A 19,705-nucleotide genomic window follows, 5' to 3' on the forward strand; every position below is an offset into this window, starting at 1 on the left:
AAATTTACTTGCCAATTGTTCAGAATTCGCGTACGTATTATTTATCAATACAAGTTAAATATTAGTTTTTTCGCCATTTGAATGTGGGTCGAGCTGGAGCGCGATGTTTGACCGTCGCCGTCACTTTAAATACAGAATCGATATGCAGCCCGTCATGCATTTCGATTAAATCGGTATTTTTTCCCCTGTTGTCAACTATGACGACCGAAAAATAAACGGCCCAAATTTATACGTTTATGTACTGTCACGCAAAATTAAACGCTTCATCATCATTGTGAATTTCTAAAATTCAAAAAGTCCTAGTTATGACATACTGCGGGCACTTTTCAGCATTTAGTAAAAAAATATGACCTCTTCAAGTTGTAAATCCTTTCAACTTTAAAGCATATGAGAAAATTAATATAGTAATAAATAATGCTCAGAGATTTGTCAACGAGTTTATACCGTTAAACTGTGAACGAAACTAATAATTGTACAGTGTGTCTCAAATGCCTTATATTTTATTTTTAGATTTAATTTGAAAAGGTATTTTAAAAAGAAAGCATGTATGAACTATCAGTACCTTCATATATTTAGCAACGCTTTTTAAGTTTGTTTGTGTCTCTCGCAACTCGTGCAATATTGCAAATAGGATATAAAATAAAAAAAGCCAAAATGTATACAAAGGACAATAAATGTGAAGTATTTCATAGAAGCTTGAGCAGCATTAAAAAAGTCAATTCATGGTTATATAATTAAATAATAAAATAATTAAAAAAATAAAAAGGAATTGCGCCACAGAGTTGATGGATAAAAATATTATTAAAGCAATACATATTACTTTGCAAATCAATTAGACAAGCACAAACGCCTCTTTCAACAATTAACAATCTTTGAATTATTAATAAAATTAATAATTAAGTTAGTAATTTTAATTTGCCAAGGGTTAAAAAGAATGGTATTGCAATTTAAAAGAGGCTTTCAACAAACAATAAAACAAAAAAATCTTTCCTGTGCACTTTTTGACTTTCGATTAAAGGTATAAAACAAATTTTTCGAAAGCGCGATTTATCACTAACAATATTCCGTCCCGTAGACCACCAATAACTCTGTAAAAGTGGGTAAATTTTACACATCACATCAACTTTAGAAATTTGATCAAACATCTTTTTTTATTTGCTTAGATATAAAATATATTGCCGAATTGTTCAATTAAGCTTTATCGAATTGCATTTTTTTATTAGTGCGTAAAGCAAAACAAGTCAACAAAGGTTTGGCATCGATATTTGAGTAAAGTATATTATAAAGATATATTTGGAGACAATTATTTTCTACTTTTTGGGTATCACATTATATACTCCAGCAAATTTAATGTTTGTGTAAATTTAGCAACAGAATTAAACAATTGAACTACTGTGAAGTATCCCGTTTTAATGGTCACTTGATACCAATCGATATGCGCTGAAAATTAAATAATGTTCCGTTTCTAACTCGACTAAAATCGTTCAAGTTCGTCAAATGCGAAGGTGAAATAAAAAAAAAACACAAATAACAAAGTCGCAAATTATTTGCACACAAATGTTTACTACAAACACTATTAACAACTTATATTAATATAATGCATTTGCAAGCTCAAAGGTTTCACTTTATGACTGATTAACCAAGAAGCCGCGCTTCGCATTTATAGAACGCAGCGTTTTCGCAATGGGGGCCGACATCTTAGAGAATATTGATTATTAAAAATTTAATGCCCAACATCTCTAAGCCTCTGTCCTCCTTAACTTGTGCTGAAAAAAGTGTAAATATTGCCGACTATTAAGTGATGACAGCGAATGCAAAAAAGTGCAAATTAGGTACATTTACTGCTTCAGTTCGCCCAAAGTTATTTCGACATTTCAACATGTATTCTAGGAAAAACAAATCAAATGTGGAGAAATATTGAAATACTTCAACAGGAAAAATTACAAAACTTAAAAAGAATGAAGACAGGTTTTTTCAATTAGAAATGGAACCTATACGTAGTGAAACGTGAAATCAGTATATGTTAAACCTATTCCACATACCTACCAATACTTAATACAGAATAACAAAACCACACAACTTTTTCCGGTAAAAACCTTGTAAATATGAAAAAAACTTATACGCCAAGGGCAAAGTCCATCGAAAAAAAATGACGAAAACATGAACAAAACGAGCGTAGGTTGATTAGGAAAACCAACCGAAAAATTTGATTTATCGATGCGGTAAACAACGAAGGGGCGAAAATGGAACAGGCACATGCCCCACGTTTGGTAAAGTTTCGGGTCACATCAATTATTACAACGCAAGCATGTCGTACGAATCTGTCGTTAGACACATTACAGGATCAATCATGGATATAAGAATCGCTTGTATCTATAACGATCAAATGCGTGAACGTTTTTTTACAACCATATCTGAAAAACAAAATTATACCGCATCAGAAAACCCACTAATCAGATGTCAATGTGAGAAAATTTTTCCATCGAATAAAGTACGACGCGTCTATTGCGGCGAAACAATATTTATAATATTTGCTCTTAGGTATTTTTCTATTTGGAAGATTTGAGCGGCTAAAGATAATCCGACAGTGTCCCGGAAAACACTGTATTCGTTCAATGAAAACAAACAACGGAAATTATTTTCTTTCCGTTATGTTCATGCCTCATTTATTAAGAAGTTTTGAGTAGAAAGGAGAAAAGTGTAGTGTACTTACCCTTACTTACACGGTTAGTTTAATTAACCTCTCTTAACCTTTCATGTCAGCAGTGAAAAAATACCCGACAAATATTTTACAATATTTCTCAGTGAAGAATGAACTTGGAAGAAAACATTTACTCTGTGGAAGTTGAATTAAGATGCACTATGGTATTTCTTTCCTAACTTGGTCAATAGAAGAAATATACAAGTGTAGAGTTACACTCTCTTAGGCAATTATTTAAGATGTTGCAGATTCTAGCTCTGCCATGTTTTTATATTCATCAAATTTTGTGTTTCAATTCAAGACCAAAGCTTTTGTTACACAGTGCTTTAGTTGCGAGTTCAATATGTTTTTTAAAACATTAATGCCGGTTTTCCAACGGACCAAAAGGAACAAAACACCAACTCGTGTGAAATAAAACAAAAGTGCAACTTTTTGCAATTTTTTTTACGGCGGTCATGTTTTGCAAAAGTGTCTTTTGTTCGGGTACCACTCGGAAACAGTAAAATGAAAAGGTTTCAACTTGTTTTGAAATTTGTTTGAAAAACGGTTCTTGTTCATTATTATTGACTTGTAGTTGAACTGAGGAGGCTTTTACTTGATGAAAATCCATTTATCAAAATAAATAAGAACTAAAAGTTCAGATTTTCACGAAATTATATATTTTGACATGACAATTGCTTGCTTCGACAACACCGTGTCTTTATCACATTTGATAAAGACACGGTGTTGTCGAAACAATTGTCATATCAAAATATATAATTTCGTGAAAATCTGAACTTTTAGTTCTTATTTATTTTGACCTGTAGTTGGTTTTGTTAATTTGGATAAGAACTTTTTACCGGTAAGTATAATATAATAAAATATTTTTATAGAAATTCCAGGGAGCAAAAAATCTATATCACATTAAAAGTAATTTTTATTAAACTTTCGGATTTTGCAAATTATGAAATTCGCCTGATTTTATGTTTTATGATAGATAACAAATATGGCTGAAAACAAAGCAACCAATAATTATCTGATTTGTTTCTTTCTCAAATTATCGAAAATAAAACTCCAACAGAACGAAGACAGGTTATTTCACTTTTCCTTTTGTCCTTTTTAGTTCGAAAGAAACACAAACAAAAAATGGGTGGAAACCCGGCTTAATGTTGTAGATTCATGTTTGTTTAAACTTTTGCTTATATATATAAATATAAATATTCAATTGAAGTAAGTCTACTTTTTCTCTGGCCGTAATTTTTTCTGGACGTAGAAATAGCGTTTGTTGGAGATTCCCAGCGCAATTCATGTCGATTTGCAATAGGGAAAAATAAATGCCGTCCACCTAGTCTAACTGTCTGTCCTAATAATAATCTAGGACATTTTTTTATTATTCCTAATTATTCATTAAAATTCTGCAAACAATAGAATAAACAGGTATCCCTTGTTTTCCTGGTGGGGTCAGCCATCAGTTGAACAAATTCGTCGATTAATGGGTAATCAAAAAAATAAAGTAAAAAATAATCCTGAAGTATCCATCTATACTTCTCGTGCTAAGAATGTTTACCCGAGGTCGTTTTTAATAAGCTCAATGAAATGTCTGAACAAATTTGATACAAAAAAACTGCAACAATCCACTTGATGCTGTCCTGTGCGGAGTTACACAGATAACCGTGGAAAGCTATAGTTTAGAAATGTATGGAATTAATTTTTTCAAAGAAATGATTAATGATGAACTTTGGAACTTAACGTTTGCAATTGGGATGAAATTTCTGTTTAAAAACAGAATTAAACGTTTTTAATGGTCCGAAATCACCGCTTTTATTTATATCTAACAAATGTTATTAAGTTGTTTGACGTCGAATTATTGGTTTCAACCGATTTCGAAAAGCAAATACCACGGTTTAATTTTATCCCGTAATAAAAATACTGCCAAGTATTCACTTCGCGACAATCAATCGCATAGAGAGAAATATTCCAGGTGTTTATTTCAGAATATCCCGAAAACCGAAAATTAAAAAAATGGCAAATGGTTTCCGCGTTAAATAGATATTGTGTTTCTAATTTGACACACTGCAATTGTATTGTGTGTGTGACATCTTATTGGTATTGGTATTGGTATTGGTATTAAAGGGGGGCGCCCTCGCGGGCGTCCAAACACTTAGGCCACCAGATGGGCCCGTTGTGCCCCCAGGCCGCTCTAGAAGGCGTCCAGAATGCCGCCCCTCCTGTAGAAGGTCAGCAACTCCTTTAACCCAATACCGTGCACTGTGTCCGGATCGATCAGGGCCGTTCCGAAGACTCCCAATCTCGCCCACGTGTGACATCTTAGTGCGAATATCAATATTTTGAAAAATTTTTCTGATCACGCGACACCTATTTTACTGACTTCTAAGTGGAAAGCTTCCGGGAACAGGGTGTCATTTTCGCTAGAAAAATTGCCTCCCTTATGTATTTCAGAGTTTCAGTTTTGAAATCATGTATGTGCCGCCAATCGTATCAATCAATCCTTAAGAGGATACAGTATTATTCGTTTCATACTTTTTAAAGCAATATAACGAATCTAATCTTGCCTGTCCATATTCGACAAATATTTTTCAATAATAAAAACTCTCTCAAAGCCATTCCGATCGCAAAGCCAATCTCGAGCAAAACTTTCTACCAACTTAAACTGTAATTGGTTCTGCAAAGTACTTCCAAGTTTCTAACAAATTAAAGCTCGGTAACAGATTCGAACCGAATGAATTTTTCATTTGATTGCCTACCTGTTTGGGGTGTGTATGGGAGCGATAATTATTCATTATATCCTTCACATTTAATATATTTTTTCTACTCCCTAATACAAAATACGACGTTGTCTCATACAACATTTACAATTTACAATTTTTTCCTTGCATTTTTTCTTACAATTGCCAATTTTTGTATTTACTGAGAATAATTTTGCGTGTAAGTTGAATCGATGTGTAGCGGGAGAGAATTGTCAAAATCGGTTGTAACGTCACGATTGCCACACGAATGAGGTTAGAACACATAACCTATAACTAAAATAGAGTAAAGTCCTCGAAGTTTGAAAATAATTCAGCTACTATAAAAGCATCCACAACTAAAAAATGAACCGACTGGGCCTTTAAAAATCCTTGTTCAGTCAAAATTGAAATTGTTATTAAAACTGCACCAAAAAAAAATCAAGAACCTCGCCAAAGCGCTACAAACACGTAAACAATGCGAATGCTATTAGAACAATGTCAAGAGTACTCTAGAATTGATAGAAAAGTTTCCACCGATTGAGATTTAACACATCATGACGTCAGAAGGCGTTTTCGCGTGACATCACGATAGAAAAATTCCCTATATTTTTCCTTCGTGGACCTCAAACGGGATATCGTCCATTCACTTGTTGACCTCCGACTGGAATCCTTTCACCACTTGGCATTTCAATTCTCGCGCTCCAAAATTAGTTCGAACACTGATTTCGGAGCGTGGTAAATAATAACGATAAACTTCATTTATTTGTTTATTTAACTAACCAAAACTAACCAAATCAAACTTTTGATTAAAATTTCGTTTATCTTCTGCATAACATACTACATAAGCTTTAGGTAATCGGAAAGTGAAGTAATTTGTCTCTAAATTTTTTAGGTCAGCAGCGAACAAACAAAATTGCTGTGCCGAAAAAATGTTAATACATCATTAATGATATTAATAAAATCTTGAATAAGAATACACGTAAAATATGACTCAAACGACTTCAACAGCATCCATCCTCACTGACCTCAGGGATTTTAACTAGCCGACTGGAGTCGAGAATTTCATTTCATTTTGGTTTTAATTATTTTCCTGTGTGTTATTTATTTATTTAGTTCCCACCGCAGAACTTATTCCCTAGATTTCTTTGATTCACTCACCTATCAAAGTGTATTACTTCCTCCGTCGTTTGTCATTAGCCCCACCGTCGCCCATCCCTATCGGATTATCCTGGAAACAAACTTGTAAAAGCTAATGCAACGAAAACACTACGATCCTTACCCTCCGCCTTATTAACTCGGGAGCTATAAAACGTCCGAAAAACATACGAAGCGAAAAAGGTATAAATATAAAGTTAACGAACGATGCCGAACTGCTTCTCGTTATACACGCTGTAATCTTTTAAGAGGTAAGGCTTAAAATTTCAAGTCGACAGTGTACTTACATTAAATGGCGGAACGGAATCGGACTTACCTGGAACAAAGAAAGAAGGAGATGATTTAATCTTTCTAGGAACATATCGATTATGTGTTTTCTTTTTTTCGTCGCATTTTTCGAAGTTCTTAAATCTTACAATGTTGAAAAGTCACATGCGCGTATTGAGTAATTGAATTTCTGGTAATTTTTACATAAAGAGGTCACTCACTTGTATTTAGGTTTCACCCTAATTTGACTTTGAATGACGGAAGGATCAAATCTCACACGCCGACCAAGCTTTGCCAAATTCAGTAATCTAAATAACGGTATATCGTTATTAATTTTATAAAGGGCGCGACCCAAAAATAACAGCAATATCCAAAACACACATTATTAAGAATCATAGGAGATTGGATGCTTAGACATAGAAGAGCAAAAAAATATAATCAAAATATTATAAACAAACTATGAGTTTTTCGACCCAGGCTAATAAAGAAACAATTGAAAACAAAATATAGATTTGATATAGTACATCTTTAGTAACAACTCATGAATGAACTAAGTACTTAACCGATTTTTCAAAGAAACTTCCTCAGGCCACTGTAATACTATTCACAAATCTTCTGGATTCCTCCTGCATCGGTTGTCGATGAACTGAACTTGCCGACGTGTCTCCAACCATCCTGTTGGCTTTTTCAGAGCTTGACCGAAACTGGTTCGCATTTTACTCTGTACCTGCTTATGTATTGTTTAAAGCTAAAGGAGGAGCTTGACCATTGTCTCGGATGACTGACTCACATATTGATGGAAGGTAGACCTGAGTCGCGGTTAAGAGTGTTTGGTTTCTGTAGATTCTAGGATTTTTCGTTGGTATAAGAATTGATTACATGCAAGAATTTTAGTTTTATAGAATAGAATTTGATGTCAGGTTTCGTGATGGTGTTCGGCAACCGCTGATGAGTTTATTGGTCGTAGTCTAAAGGCTCTGCATGTTCTTTGAGCCTAATTGGAATTTTTCGTCCGGTCTCTCAAGTGGTAAATCTGGTTTTGACGTTAGTATTTCTTTAAAACTTCTGTGGTCAATGATGTTTTAAATCTATGGAAGAACAACAGTGGCAATTGTGAGGGTGCTTTAGGACTCATTGTCTTGGGAAGGTTGTGACGAAGTGGAGCGCTTAATATCTCTAAGGTGTTTTAATTCTTTGATTGATTTGAGTTCATGGCATTTCCTTTATCTGCTTTTAAATTTACGATGTCGGGATTAGACTCTACAGATTTTAGAACAATGCGTCAAATATCAGGAAAAAATTCAAGATATTCCTACACAACTTAAAAAAGATCCAACATCATCTATAGAACGCAACCTTAAATCTGTAATTAAGGCTTCTCCTAACAGAATGCTTGAAAAAGTCTGTCACGCCTCATGACTCTAAAATTTCTCGTCTCCTCAGAGATCTCTATGATTCAAAAAACCAATATAACCCCTTCGACCTATTGTCTTAAACATATTCTTTAGCAAAATGTTTCGTACTTAATTCCTTTCCTGAATCCCTCAACATTATTTCAAATATATTAATATCTAAGAAACTAGATCGTGTTATGTGGCGTCTTGGTCAAGAATCCCTACGAGATTTTCTTTGCCATTTAACCTCTACACAGCCTCACATACCATTTGTAATTGTAAACTAATAATAATCTCCCATTCTTAAATATTCTTATCAATAAAAAATCAAACCTAACATTGGATTATTCTGTTTACAGAAAACCTTATGTAAATTGGCTGATATCTTAATGCATTGTTCATCTGAGTCGAAAAACTATCTTAGCCCGAGTCACTAAACCCAGAATTTAAACACCTTACGTCTGCTCTTCTCTCTAATCATATAATTAAGCGTTCCATGACAAATTACACTTCGCAAGAACCTTCCAAAAACAATGAGTCCGAAAGCAATCCCGCAGTTGCTACTTCCTTACATTCAATACATCACTGACCACACATCAAAAGTTCTCAGGAAATTTAACGTCAAAACGAAATTTACCACTTGTCCAAAAATCTCCTACATTTACGATCCGTCAGAGACAAAATTCGGTTTGAGATGCCAGTAGTTTTCAGCGTTCCTTGCATATATGGCAAAGAATACATTGGAGAGACCGGACGAAAAATATCAACTAGTCTCAAAGAACAAGAAAGAGCCTTAAGACTACGCTAAATAACCTAATCGGTAGTTGCCGAACACAATGGCGAAACCGAATATCAAATTTTATTCGACACAACTAAAATTCTTGCACGTTATCAATTCTTCTACCAATGAAAAATCGCAGAATCTATAGAAATCTATAAGCAATTTTAACCACAACTCAGGCCTTCACCTATGGCCAACATTGGAATCAGTCATACAAGACAATGCTCATACCCTTCCTGTAGCTCCACCTCCTTTAAACAATACATAAGCAGGTACAGCCAACAGAATGATTGGCGAAACTTCAGCAAGATCATCAACAACAGGACACAGGTGGAATCCAGAAGATGTGTAAATAATACTTAGAAGATCTGAAAACGGTCGGATTTAATTCTTCGGCTGGGGAAAATCTGCTGTTAAGTGGTGGTGTTGTAAAACGAAGTGTTTATAAAATCGTACTTTACAGCTTAGGAAAATGGCCGTTGATTCCGGGGGCCACATTAAAAAACTGATATTTTAACCACGACTATAACAAAAAAATTGATATCTGTATTTGTTCTGTTCTCAATTAAAATTTTACAGTTCATATCTGAAACCTAAAATTGCACATTCTATAATTTTAATGCAACGATCATTGTTTTTTCCATTTAAATTTAATTAATATATCTAATACCTATAAAGTGCACTTATAAAAAAAATTTTATATATTTTTTTTAGAAAAATTAGGGCTTGAACGCTTTGATTAAAAAAGTATGAAGCCTTCTCTATACCCGATTTTCTTGTGTTTAATTTAAGAGGAAATTCTAATGTTTTGAGATTGTGTTCTAATCTTTAGTATGCTCTGTGTCCTAATGTGAAGTCCTAAAGTGAAGTGGTCGACCTACCTGTGCTTTAGTGTTTCAAATTAGAAATATGTTACTTTCCGGCAGTTTTGACGTTCTTGAAAATGGCTAATATTTCTACATTTGTTGCTGAGAAACGGATTAGTAAAACAGCACTTTCTAATAATTTATATATATATATATATATATATATATATATATATATATATATATATATATATATATATATATATATATATATATATATATATATATATATATATATATATATATATATATATATATATATATATATATATATATATATATGCAAAATAATTCTCGCTACCAAAACTCAACATTCGGAGTTACGAAAATAATTTAAATGTATTTGGATGATATTACAGGAGTCGTACAGGCAACACTATACCGATTTGTGTACAAGGATAAACGCCAGCCCACCAGACTACCAAAGAGAAGTACAGGAAGAAAAGAAACTGTGGTAAATGAGAGTCCAAAGATTGCCAAATAGAAGAAGGAATGTGAGAAGCTGATAATATGCTAGAAGAAAACGCTGCAGAACTCCTTATTTTTTTCTCTGCGTTCCAACGACTAGTTGAAATGACTACTGGAAACATGATGACTAAAATTTACAGATGAAATTGTTTTGTAAAAAGTAGATTTTTTTAAATAACTAATGTTACAATTTATTTGTTTCCATTACTTCTATATAAGTCTTTATTTACTTCATCTTAGAATAATTTATGTCTCAATTATCTGCCCATAATTATTATTACATTTAAATTCTAATAAACTATCTGTAGTAACGCCGCTGTCACATTACTTTCATTCAACAAACTCATCTTCCTATTGCAGTCAAATTTGTGTGACCCTAATTTAGAAACGATTCAAGGTGTGTAGGTCTTAAAAACCCCAATACGGAAAACAATAATTTCATTTTGTCTGTACTTTACGATATAACCTTCAAGTTTTCCACCCTGTTTATAATAATCATTGTAAATGTTTTCGTAGATATAACTAGATGGCGAGTCAAATTATTACCAGAGCGTTTTAAGAGGAAAACACTATTTCTAAACTAAAGAAAGCAAAATGGACTTACGTTTTATGGGTTTGACTTTTGAGAAATGTTTAATAGTAATAATTTCTCTATTAACAGAGTTATAGGACGATTGTCAATTTTGGATCCATAACTTTTTTATATATTTATGATTCGGATGAGATGAGAGCACTTTTATTAAATAAAATATATTGGGGAACTCAGATGTTTTTCTTTAATTTTTCTATTCCCAGCAGATGGATACAAACACTACAATTACGACCACCCTGTACGATATTCGGATGGTTTTTTATATAGAAAAATATAATCAAAAACATTTTTTTTATTACATGTTTGTTTTAATTAAATTTTTACCAGTATTACAAGAGAATTGACGTGACCCATATCAAAAGCTCTTTCTAAATTATGGATGCTGTTAACCGGAACGACTTTCAAAAGCATTTAAAGTTCTGAGCAACTAACCCTTCATCGTCGTCATCGTCCTCGATTTCCATGTCACTGTCGCTATCGGCCCCGTTGCACGTTTCTTTTGGCACTTCCAAAGAGTTTTTCTTTTGCGTCATCGCGTCCGCCATCTCTCTTGCGACGAATAATTTAGATCAGATCCCAAAAGCCACCGATAAGCTCACATGCAGGGCGAAAATGTACTAATATTAGGCAAGTGTAACGCGGCGGTTTCGTTGATTTTTGCGCGTCCTTGTAGCGACTAAACCCAAACGAGATTAACCGACTTAATACGGTCAAATCTTGTTAGAAACATACAATATGTGCGATGGCCGATCGTCTGCGTGCTGGCTTCGTGGAATAATTTCATTAGAGGACAGTTTAATTTTAACATGATCGATGAAATTCGTACACAAACCAAAGATACCTCAATGTGACAAAAAGGGCCACTCTCAGTGGCACCCCGTAATGACAAGTAACCAAATAACTAAAATTTTTAGAAGAAATCGAACCTGTGGTAACTTAATGCTTGTAAAAAAAGAAAGAGGTAAGAACAATTAAGTAGTACATAATAGACGAAACAAACAATTTTTCGAAGGAAAAACTTGCAAACATTTATGTATTTATTTATCAAGGAGACAAGCCCAACTCGTAAGACACTAATTAGCTATTCTAATTTGCAATATCATAGCAATAAAGAGAAAACGAAACACAACTATTAATTATAGTTAAAAAACGAAATTGCTTTAAAAATAACATCTTTAGAATCCTGATTCGGAAATCTCACAATACAGGATAGTGAGATCTTCAGTGAATAATAATTTAATACTTGTTTATAGTTTAGGTTGCTCAGAAACTTATGATGCAATTGCTTTGACCTTTTAACCCAGGCAAGTTAAGTGCGCCGCTCTGATGTATACCAGAACAAAATTTAATTAACTCTCCTTTCATACATAGTGTCAACGGGAGAAAGTAGTATACTCGTATTGTCAATTTCATAATTAAAAATTATTGAATTTTTAGAATTTTTAGAATAGAAATGCAATTTAACTGACATTATAACTCACGGTCATCATCTGAGGATGATATTTTCCTATGGATTTTGACGTCATAGGCTAACAACAAACCTTGACTCACTCCCGTCTCTTGCTAAATATTGTTTATAAATATCAAAAATCGAAGTGACATAAGGTTAGAACCTTGGAAAACATCATTTTTAATTTAATTAAAAAATATATATTTAATTTAATTAATTTAATTTTTAAAAAGTTCTTTTCTGCCCGTTATCTAATCTGTTATCTATTCATGTTATGGTGTGGAGGTATGGTCGATACAATGCCTTGGAAACATCGGCGTAGATCCTCCAAGAAGGCATTCTGCACAAAACGGACATATTCCAAACCCATATTTATAGTCAACTATATCTGACTTTAAAGTGTATATAAGAAATCTGCCATAAAACTTTTAAATTCTTATGTATCTGGGTAACATTTAAAAATTCAGAAAGAATGCCAGCACGACCGAAGCTACAAAAAACTGGTTCGAATAGTTTACTGACACTGATTTAGCAGTTTTGTATTTCATACGAATTTTATTTTTGAAAAAGATATTTCTCAGTTAATTGCTATGTAATTAATTGTGTACTGAAGGCTTAGGGTTTACATCTCTAGGAAACATTTCCCAGTCAATCGAGCATAAAAAAATTATCATTACAAACTAATCAGCTGATTGGGTTGCTCACTTAAATTTTAAACAAAAATACCCGAATAACCAAAATCGTACCTTGTCACCATTGTATCCTCACCTAACAACGCGATCGATGTTGAATGAACAATTTAAAGGTCAAATAACGATAAACTGCAGACCACGCCACAGACGAAGTCGACAATGTAAAACTATCGATGTACTTAACGCACGCAATATTTAATAATAAATTCCACTCACCTTCGTGACTCATGCCAACGATGTCTGGTGAGTCGGACCGGCGCTTGAGGCTCCAACACCTGATATAATTCCGTCGATTTGTTATTTACTCCGGAATCGTTCATTCTGGAACAAATTAAAAATCACGTTAATATTCCCCTATCTCCGTCAAGGCACTTAAGATATCTTTAAAGCAGGATCTAGATATCTCAGACCATGTCGATATATACTGCCACTTTACACAGAGAGAATCGCAATCGTGCTATACTGATTTATAGGCAAATAGTTGACTATTTTACTAATAAAAATGTTTTACCTAAATGGTGGTCAGGATTTCGCAAAGGGTGCAGTGCATATACACTTTGCTCAGAGTTTTGGATGACATTCTGTCAGCAGCACATGAGGACTTTATTATAGGAAAGCTATCGATACCCTCAGTCACAATATTACGGATTTAAGTTTAGGAAGATTCAATTGATTCATAACCATCTAGATCATAAACATCAGCTAGTTTTAGTTTTTTTTTAGTTTTCATTCAATTTAGTATTGGCATTAGTTTTGAGTCTTAAAGCTGGATGTACCTCATAAAATGCCTTGTAGAAGAACATGAGTAATAGCTTTTTCTCGTAAACATCTGTTAGAGTGCTCAATATTCTCAGATTTGCCAAGCACAAATTATATACAAAGATATATATATATATATATATATATATATATATATATATATATATATATATATATATATATATATATATATATATATATATATATATATATATATATATATATATATATATATATATATATATATATATATATATATATATATATATATATATATATATATATATATATAGAATAATTTTCCTTTATGTAATATTATCAAAATATGTTCTTTTCTTTTATACCAAATTAAATTGTATGTCACGTTACGTGCTGGGTTAACTTCATAGATCATGTGACCCTTCTCCGAACTTAAAATAAAGGCGAGAGATAAATAAATACACAAACTACAAGCATTTAATTTTGAAAAAAAGCGAGAAACCATTGTCACTAAAACGAACACGAAAGATACAAAAGAACCACGAACGTGCATTCATTGAAAGCAAAAAAAAGACTGGATGGACCCTATAAAATATTATTTATCCCGACTCTCAAAGAAATCTCATAGTGGTCATTTAACACCTACAACAAAAAATAAATTAAAAGAAGTTTATTTTTGTTTCACAAACAATTTGCGTTTGTATGCTAGAACACTTTTAGACGATATGTTGCAGTACCAATAATACTAAAAATATGATATTGGTTTTCTCTAAGTTTATTTTGATGTTTGTCAGTTCTGATGGTCACGTCACGTCGGATGCACCCAAAAACTAATGGATGGTGTATTAAATACTGGTCTCGCTGCGTTCCGCTCGTGCCTAAACAAACTCGTGACTAAAATATCGTTCAAAATAAATAAGAACTAAAAGTTCAGATTTTTACGAAATTATATATTTTTACATGACAATTGTTTCGACAACACCGTGTCTTTATCAAATTTTTGATAAAGACACGGTGTTGTCGAAACAATTGTCATGTCAAAATATATAATTTCGTGAAAATCTGAACTATCAGTTCTTATTTATTTTGATAAATGGATTTTCATCAAGTGAAAGCCAACTCAGTTCAGTTTTTAAAATATCGTTTATAAAACTATCTAATATTCAAATTAAGTGAAGAGTTTGTCACAATATTTTGATTATTTTGTAACACCTACTAGAAATATATAACTGTTTCATGTTTTAAATAATTCGTATGATAAACTTAAGTATTTGTTTTCAATAGTAGCATAAAGCGAAAAGACTTAAGTTGCACAAACATCCAGAAATCGACAAAACGACAACATAAACCACGAGTAGTGGATGGATGAGCCTGAGATAAAGTAATTTGCACGCTTGTAAATAACGAGTAGCGTTATAGAATGCTGACCAAACCGCACGCACGTAACTACTACCACAACCGACATGAAGACTCATCTAAGATTCATGCACGTAACTGTCTAACTCGTCGGCGAATAACAAATGACCGCGCGCCACTGGCAGCCACAGAATACCTTTCCGTTTTCCGGTGAATGACGTCGTTCGCTTCTCTACACCGGCACACAAACAGAATCAGTCAACACTCCAAGGCGATTTAAAATCGCTTCATATCGACGTTTTAACATTTCCGAACAAAGTGTTGGTAGTCGGTCGTCTTCTTTTGATAGGGTGCTTAAAATTAATTTATTTGGGGCGTATGAAAACGCGTTTTTAACACTAGTTGCGTAGACCGCAAACGGTATGTTTTTTGGTAGGAATGGCACTGTTGCAGTGCGGCGTTGCCGCTTTGAACCCCCTAATATGGTGCCAACCAAAACCGAGTTCCACTTTGTAATGATGGTTACGGCAAAAACTCGATTTCATGCCAAACCGGTTTGTAATATCAGTATCAACAATTTTAAGAATTTGAAAAAGTTATTGATTTTAATTTTTATAGCGATATTTTTCATCGTACCTGAATTTTACCGAATCTTTAAATTGTCCCTCCTAAGCGAAATGGGTTTATGAGAAATAAGATATTAAGATTTTTTATACTTCTCCCATCAAATTCAGTCCCCGGATGAAGTTGATTTTTTGTGAGGCGATATGGCTTTTAGATATTCAAAGTCAAATATGTTGTTTGGCCTAGGAAACACTGCATGGTTTGAAATCAAACACAATGCTCAAACTACGTTTTACAGCAACAGTAAATCTCTCATGGAAATTAAAAAAAAAATAGGTGAGCAATCAAACGTCTTTTCTATCTGCGGTGGATCCCCGTCCTTATTTGTCAAAACTCACAACACATACTTTTTACAACTCATTTTTGTGTTTTTATAAAACTAAGGAAACCATACTCTGGTGATTTAAGAACACAATTTGTAAGTAGGTAATTGTATAGCGAGCATCATAAGAGGTGATATTTAACATAACTGAATATGTCACTGTTTCCAGATTATGGTCGTCGTTCTTACCACATGCTAAACATTTTAAGACCATTAGTTACGTTTTAGATAACATGAACGGTCAGTTGTGACCAATAAAAAAGGAAGAAAACAATTTTCTGATCTTCGATTGATTAATATTTATTCATTTAAAAACTCTTTAGTCTGTTAAGTTTTATTGGGTGAGTATCTAGTAATAAAACTTAACAGACTAAAGAGTTTTTAAATGAATAAATATCAATCAATCGAAGATCACAAAGTTGTTTTCTTCTTTTTTTATTGGTCACAACTGACCGTTCATGTTATCTAAAACGTAACTAATGGTCTTCCATTCCTCTTTCTCTCTCTCTCTCTCTCTCTCTCTCTCTCTCTCTCTATATATATATATATATATATATATATATATATATATATATATATATATATATATATATATATATATATATATATATATATATATATATATATATATATATATATATATATATATATATATGATGACACTATATTCCGGGATATCATCCGTTCGCTCGTTGAACTCCGACTGGAATCCTGCATCCGACTGGAATCCTGCAAATCTTGCATCCGACTGGAATCCTGCAGACGTTTCGCCAAAATCTCACTTGGCATCTTCAATGCTCGCGCTCCGAAAACACTTCGAATATATATATATATATATATATATATATATATATATATATATATATATATATATATATATATATATATATATATATATATATATGTATATATATATATATATATATATATATATATATATATATATATATATATATATATATATATATATATATATATATATATATATATATATATATATATATATATATATATATATATAGAGAGAGAGAGAGAGAGAGAGAGAGAGAGAGAGAGAAAAAGAGGAATGGAAAGAAAATAAATTCCATGAGCTCTAAATGTTTGACAATTGACAACAGAATAAAATCAATTGGAGAACCCATTCACAAGGCCAGAAATAGAAATAAATTTGGAAAAGTGGTCGCCATATGGATAGGATATGGATAGTTAAAAAAGAAAGATTATTAACAATCTGCTGTAGCAAAAACATATAAAGGTTCCTACAATGGCTTCGGTGGATACAACGCGTTATCAAAATTAACACAAAACGTTATCTAAAAGTTGCGCTTGCCACAATTTTTCTAGGCAACTACCCATGAAGTGTTAGTTGCAATGTTTGTAAACCAAATATTTATTGTTTAAGACGAACCACACGATTTGGCAACCGAGTGAAGCCTTTTGAATTACCATTGACGATGTTCGAACCGTGAACGCGCATACGCTACCGCGTGCAAGGATTTAAATGATGTCGCCAGACTGTATAATTCACCGCCCATATCAATTGTATCTCGACGCAGCAACAATCTACGTCTAATTAGTGCAAATTACGAATACGAAAAGTTAAGTCTTAGAAAACAGTTCTAATTCAATTATATCTGGGACTATAACAGTGTAAAAGTATTAATTTTAAATTTTTAATTTATTTATTATACAGAGTTTGTTTTATACTTGTTTTCGATTTTTTAAAACGTTTTTAATTATCTTTCTCTTTTTTCGAAATCTGTTTTAAGTAGATGATAGTCTACTACAACTCCAATATGAAGTTAGGTAATATGAAAACCGTATGATCAAGTTCATATTATCCTCAAGCCAAACTTCATTTTAATTTGTGTGCTTTTGTAGATTGCGAAGAGAGGGTATCGGTTTAACATCCTGAAAGGTTGGTCTATTATCGAATTACGTTATCCCAACGTACATCAAAGCGAGACGCCAGCAATCGAGTAGATCGATTGCCACTAATTCGATGTGGTTGCAAACAAAAGTCGACTTCTATTTGGGCGACTGATATAGACCGAACATAAATTGTTGTTTTATCCACGGGCATGATTGTTTGATATCCGATCCGAGTTTCGGTGAATTGTGAATTTGTCCTGCGGACATTGTAAATAATGCACATCCATCGGTATATATGCTAAAGTCCGATTTCCGAACTTTTTACAGTTAGTAATTGATCTTTAAAAATAAATGAAAGTCGGTGAATAAAAATTACCCACAAGTGAGTAGTTTTGACAGCTGTTGTAGAATATTTTATTACTGAAAAAATTTTATAAATTGAACTTTAGTCGCGAGTTTATTTAGGCACAAGCAGAGCGAATTGTCTGTTTATAGTATGCAGTATGTTTATTGCATACTATACTTTTTCTATGACCATTAGTTTTTTTTGCCTGAATATATAGAAGAGTAGAAAGTATATTAATTGTTACTGCTGCCAGATCATTAATTAATAAGCGGAAATTTGGACATCATATTTTTTCGGCTGTTGATATTTCTCTGGTTGACTTAAAATTTGGGCGTTTTTAAAAGTTTGCTTTAAACACGCTGACGAGTACTTTATAATCGACATAGCGTACCAATAAAAAAAGACAAATTAAAAACACTACAGTCAAAAAACGTATCTGTAGGTCACGAATGAACTCAAAAACTTTAAACATTCAAAACATTAGTAAAAGAAGCAAAAATACCACCAACAAACATAAGCTTTTAATAGCAGTACCTAAATATCTCGCATTATAATTTAGTAATAAATTAATAAAGAGATAATAAGGATTGATTTTTTGTAGTTGTGATATACCACCTTATTTTAAAGAGGACAAATGTAATGACAGATGTTCCCTTACTATTAACTCAAAGAGAAATCGGTTAATAAAAATTAATAACACACATGTAAAATTCTATGCCATATAGTTTTTCCAAAATATCATGTCTCAGCAAAAATATTCAAATTGTAATTATAATTTTATGATTACTTTTCGATGCACCTACGCAAAGTTTAAAATAATTTGCATTGGATGACAGCTAGCGCTTATTTTATTTCCTCCATAACTACTAAGTGATTACTGAAGACCTAAGGCAAAAGTCGAACAGGTGGATTCTGTTAGAAAAGTCTACGAGAATTACTCAAAACTTTTTTAACCGATCTTCAGTAAAGGGTCAAAATAAGTGTTTAAAATTGGTAAAATAGGAAGTACACTTGATTTTGGAGAAAACCAAAAAAACTAAAATCGCAATATGGACTGGACTAGTAGCAAATACTTTTCCATTAAAGGATCAAGTGGTTGAAATGTTAAAAATAAACACAGTCCGACCCACTCCTCCTCGTAAATAACAAAATCGAGGAATAAATATTCCGCATTCCGGCACAGGTTAAAGCAATTTGTCTGGTGCTTAATTACGTACTCACCCATAATAACCGCATTTTTTCCTACGGAATTTTTCCGGTATCATTAATGGATGATGATCGCTAATATCCGTGGATTTGAGGCCCACGTTGTCATGGTGTAATTAATAGAATGTACGCGACACGTGACTGGCCGC

The 19,705-nt window shown here is 32.8% G+C and overlaps 1 protein-coding gene across 14 annotated transcripts in view; it reads right to left on the reverse strand.

Moving 5' to 3' along the window:
• Nucleotides 1–19,705, reverse strand: part of LOC132701198 (eye-specific diacylglycerol kinase-like) — a 204,652-nt gene that overhangs the window by 182,704 nt on the left and 2,243 nt on the right. For 5 of the 14 annotated variants that reach the window (XM_060668949.1, XM_060668948.1, XM_060668950.1 and 2 more), the window contains exons 2-3: nucleotides 13,309–13,413; nucleotides 6,586–6,898 (exon numbers count right to left, since the gene is read on the reverse strand). Coding sequence is in view for 2 of the 14 variants with exons in the window: in XM_060668955.1 (XP_060524938.1) it covers nucleotides 11,383–11,499; nucleotides 13,309–13,413; nucleotides 19,572–19,615 (266 nt within the window). In the remaining 12 variants the exon portion in view is untranslated. Of the gene's footprint in view, nucleotides 1–6,585; nucleotides 6,899–11,382; nucleotides 11,500–13,308; nucleotides 13,414–15,382; nucleotides 15,576–19,571; nucleotides 19,694–19,705 lie in introns of those variants that run through there. The other 9 variants (XM_060668940.1, XM_060668944.1, XM_060668955.1 and 6 more) reach the window with 9 other exon arrangements.

This window comes from Cylas formicarius, unplaced genomic scaffold (assembly GCF_029955315.1).
Source record: "Cylas formicarius isolate icCylForm1 unplaced genomic scaffold, icCylForm1.1 PGA_scaffold_4__25_contigs__length_36172078, whole genome shotgun sequence".
NCBI lineage: Eukaryota > Metazoa > Arthropoda > Insecta > Coleoptera > Brentidae > Cylas > Cylas formicarius.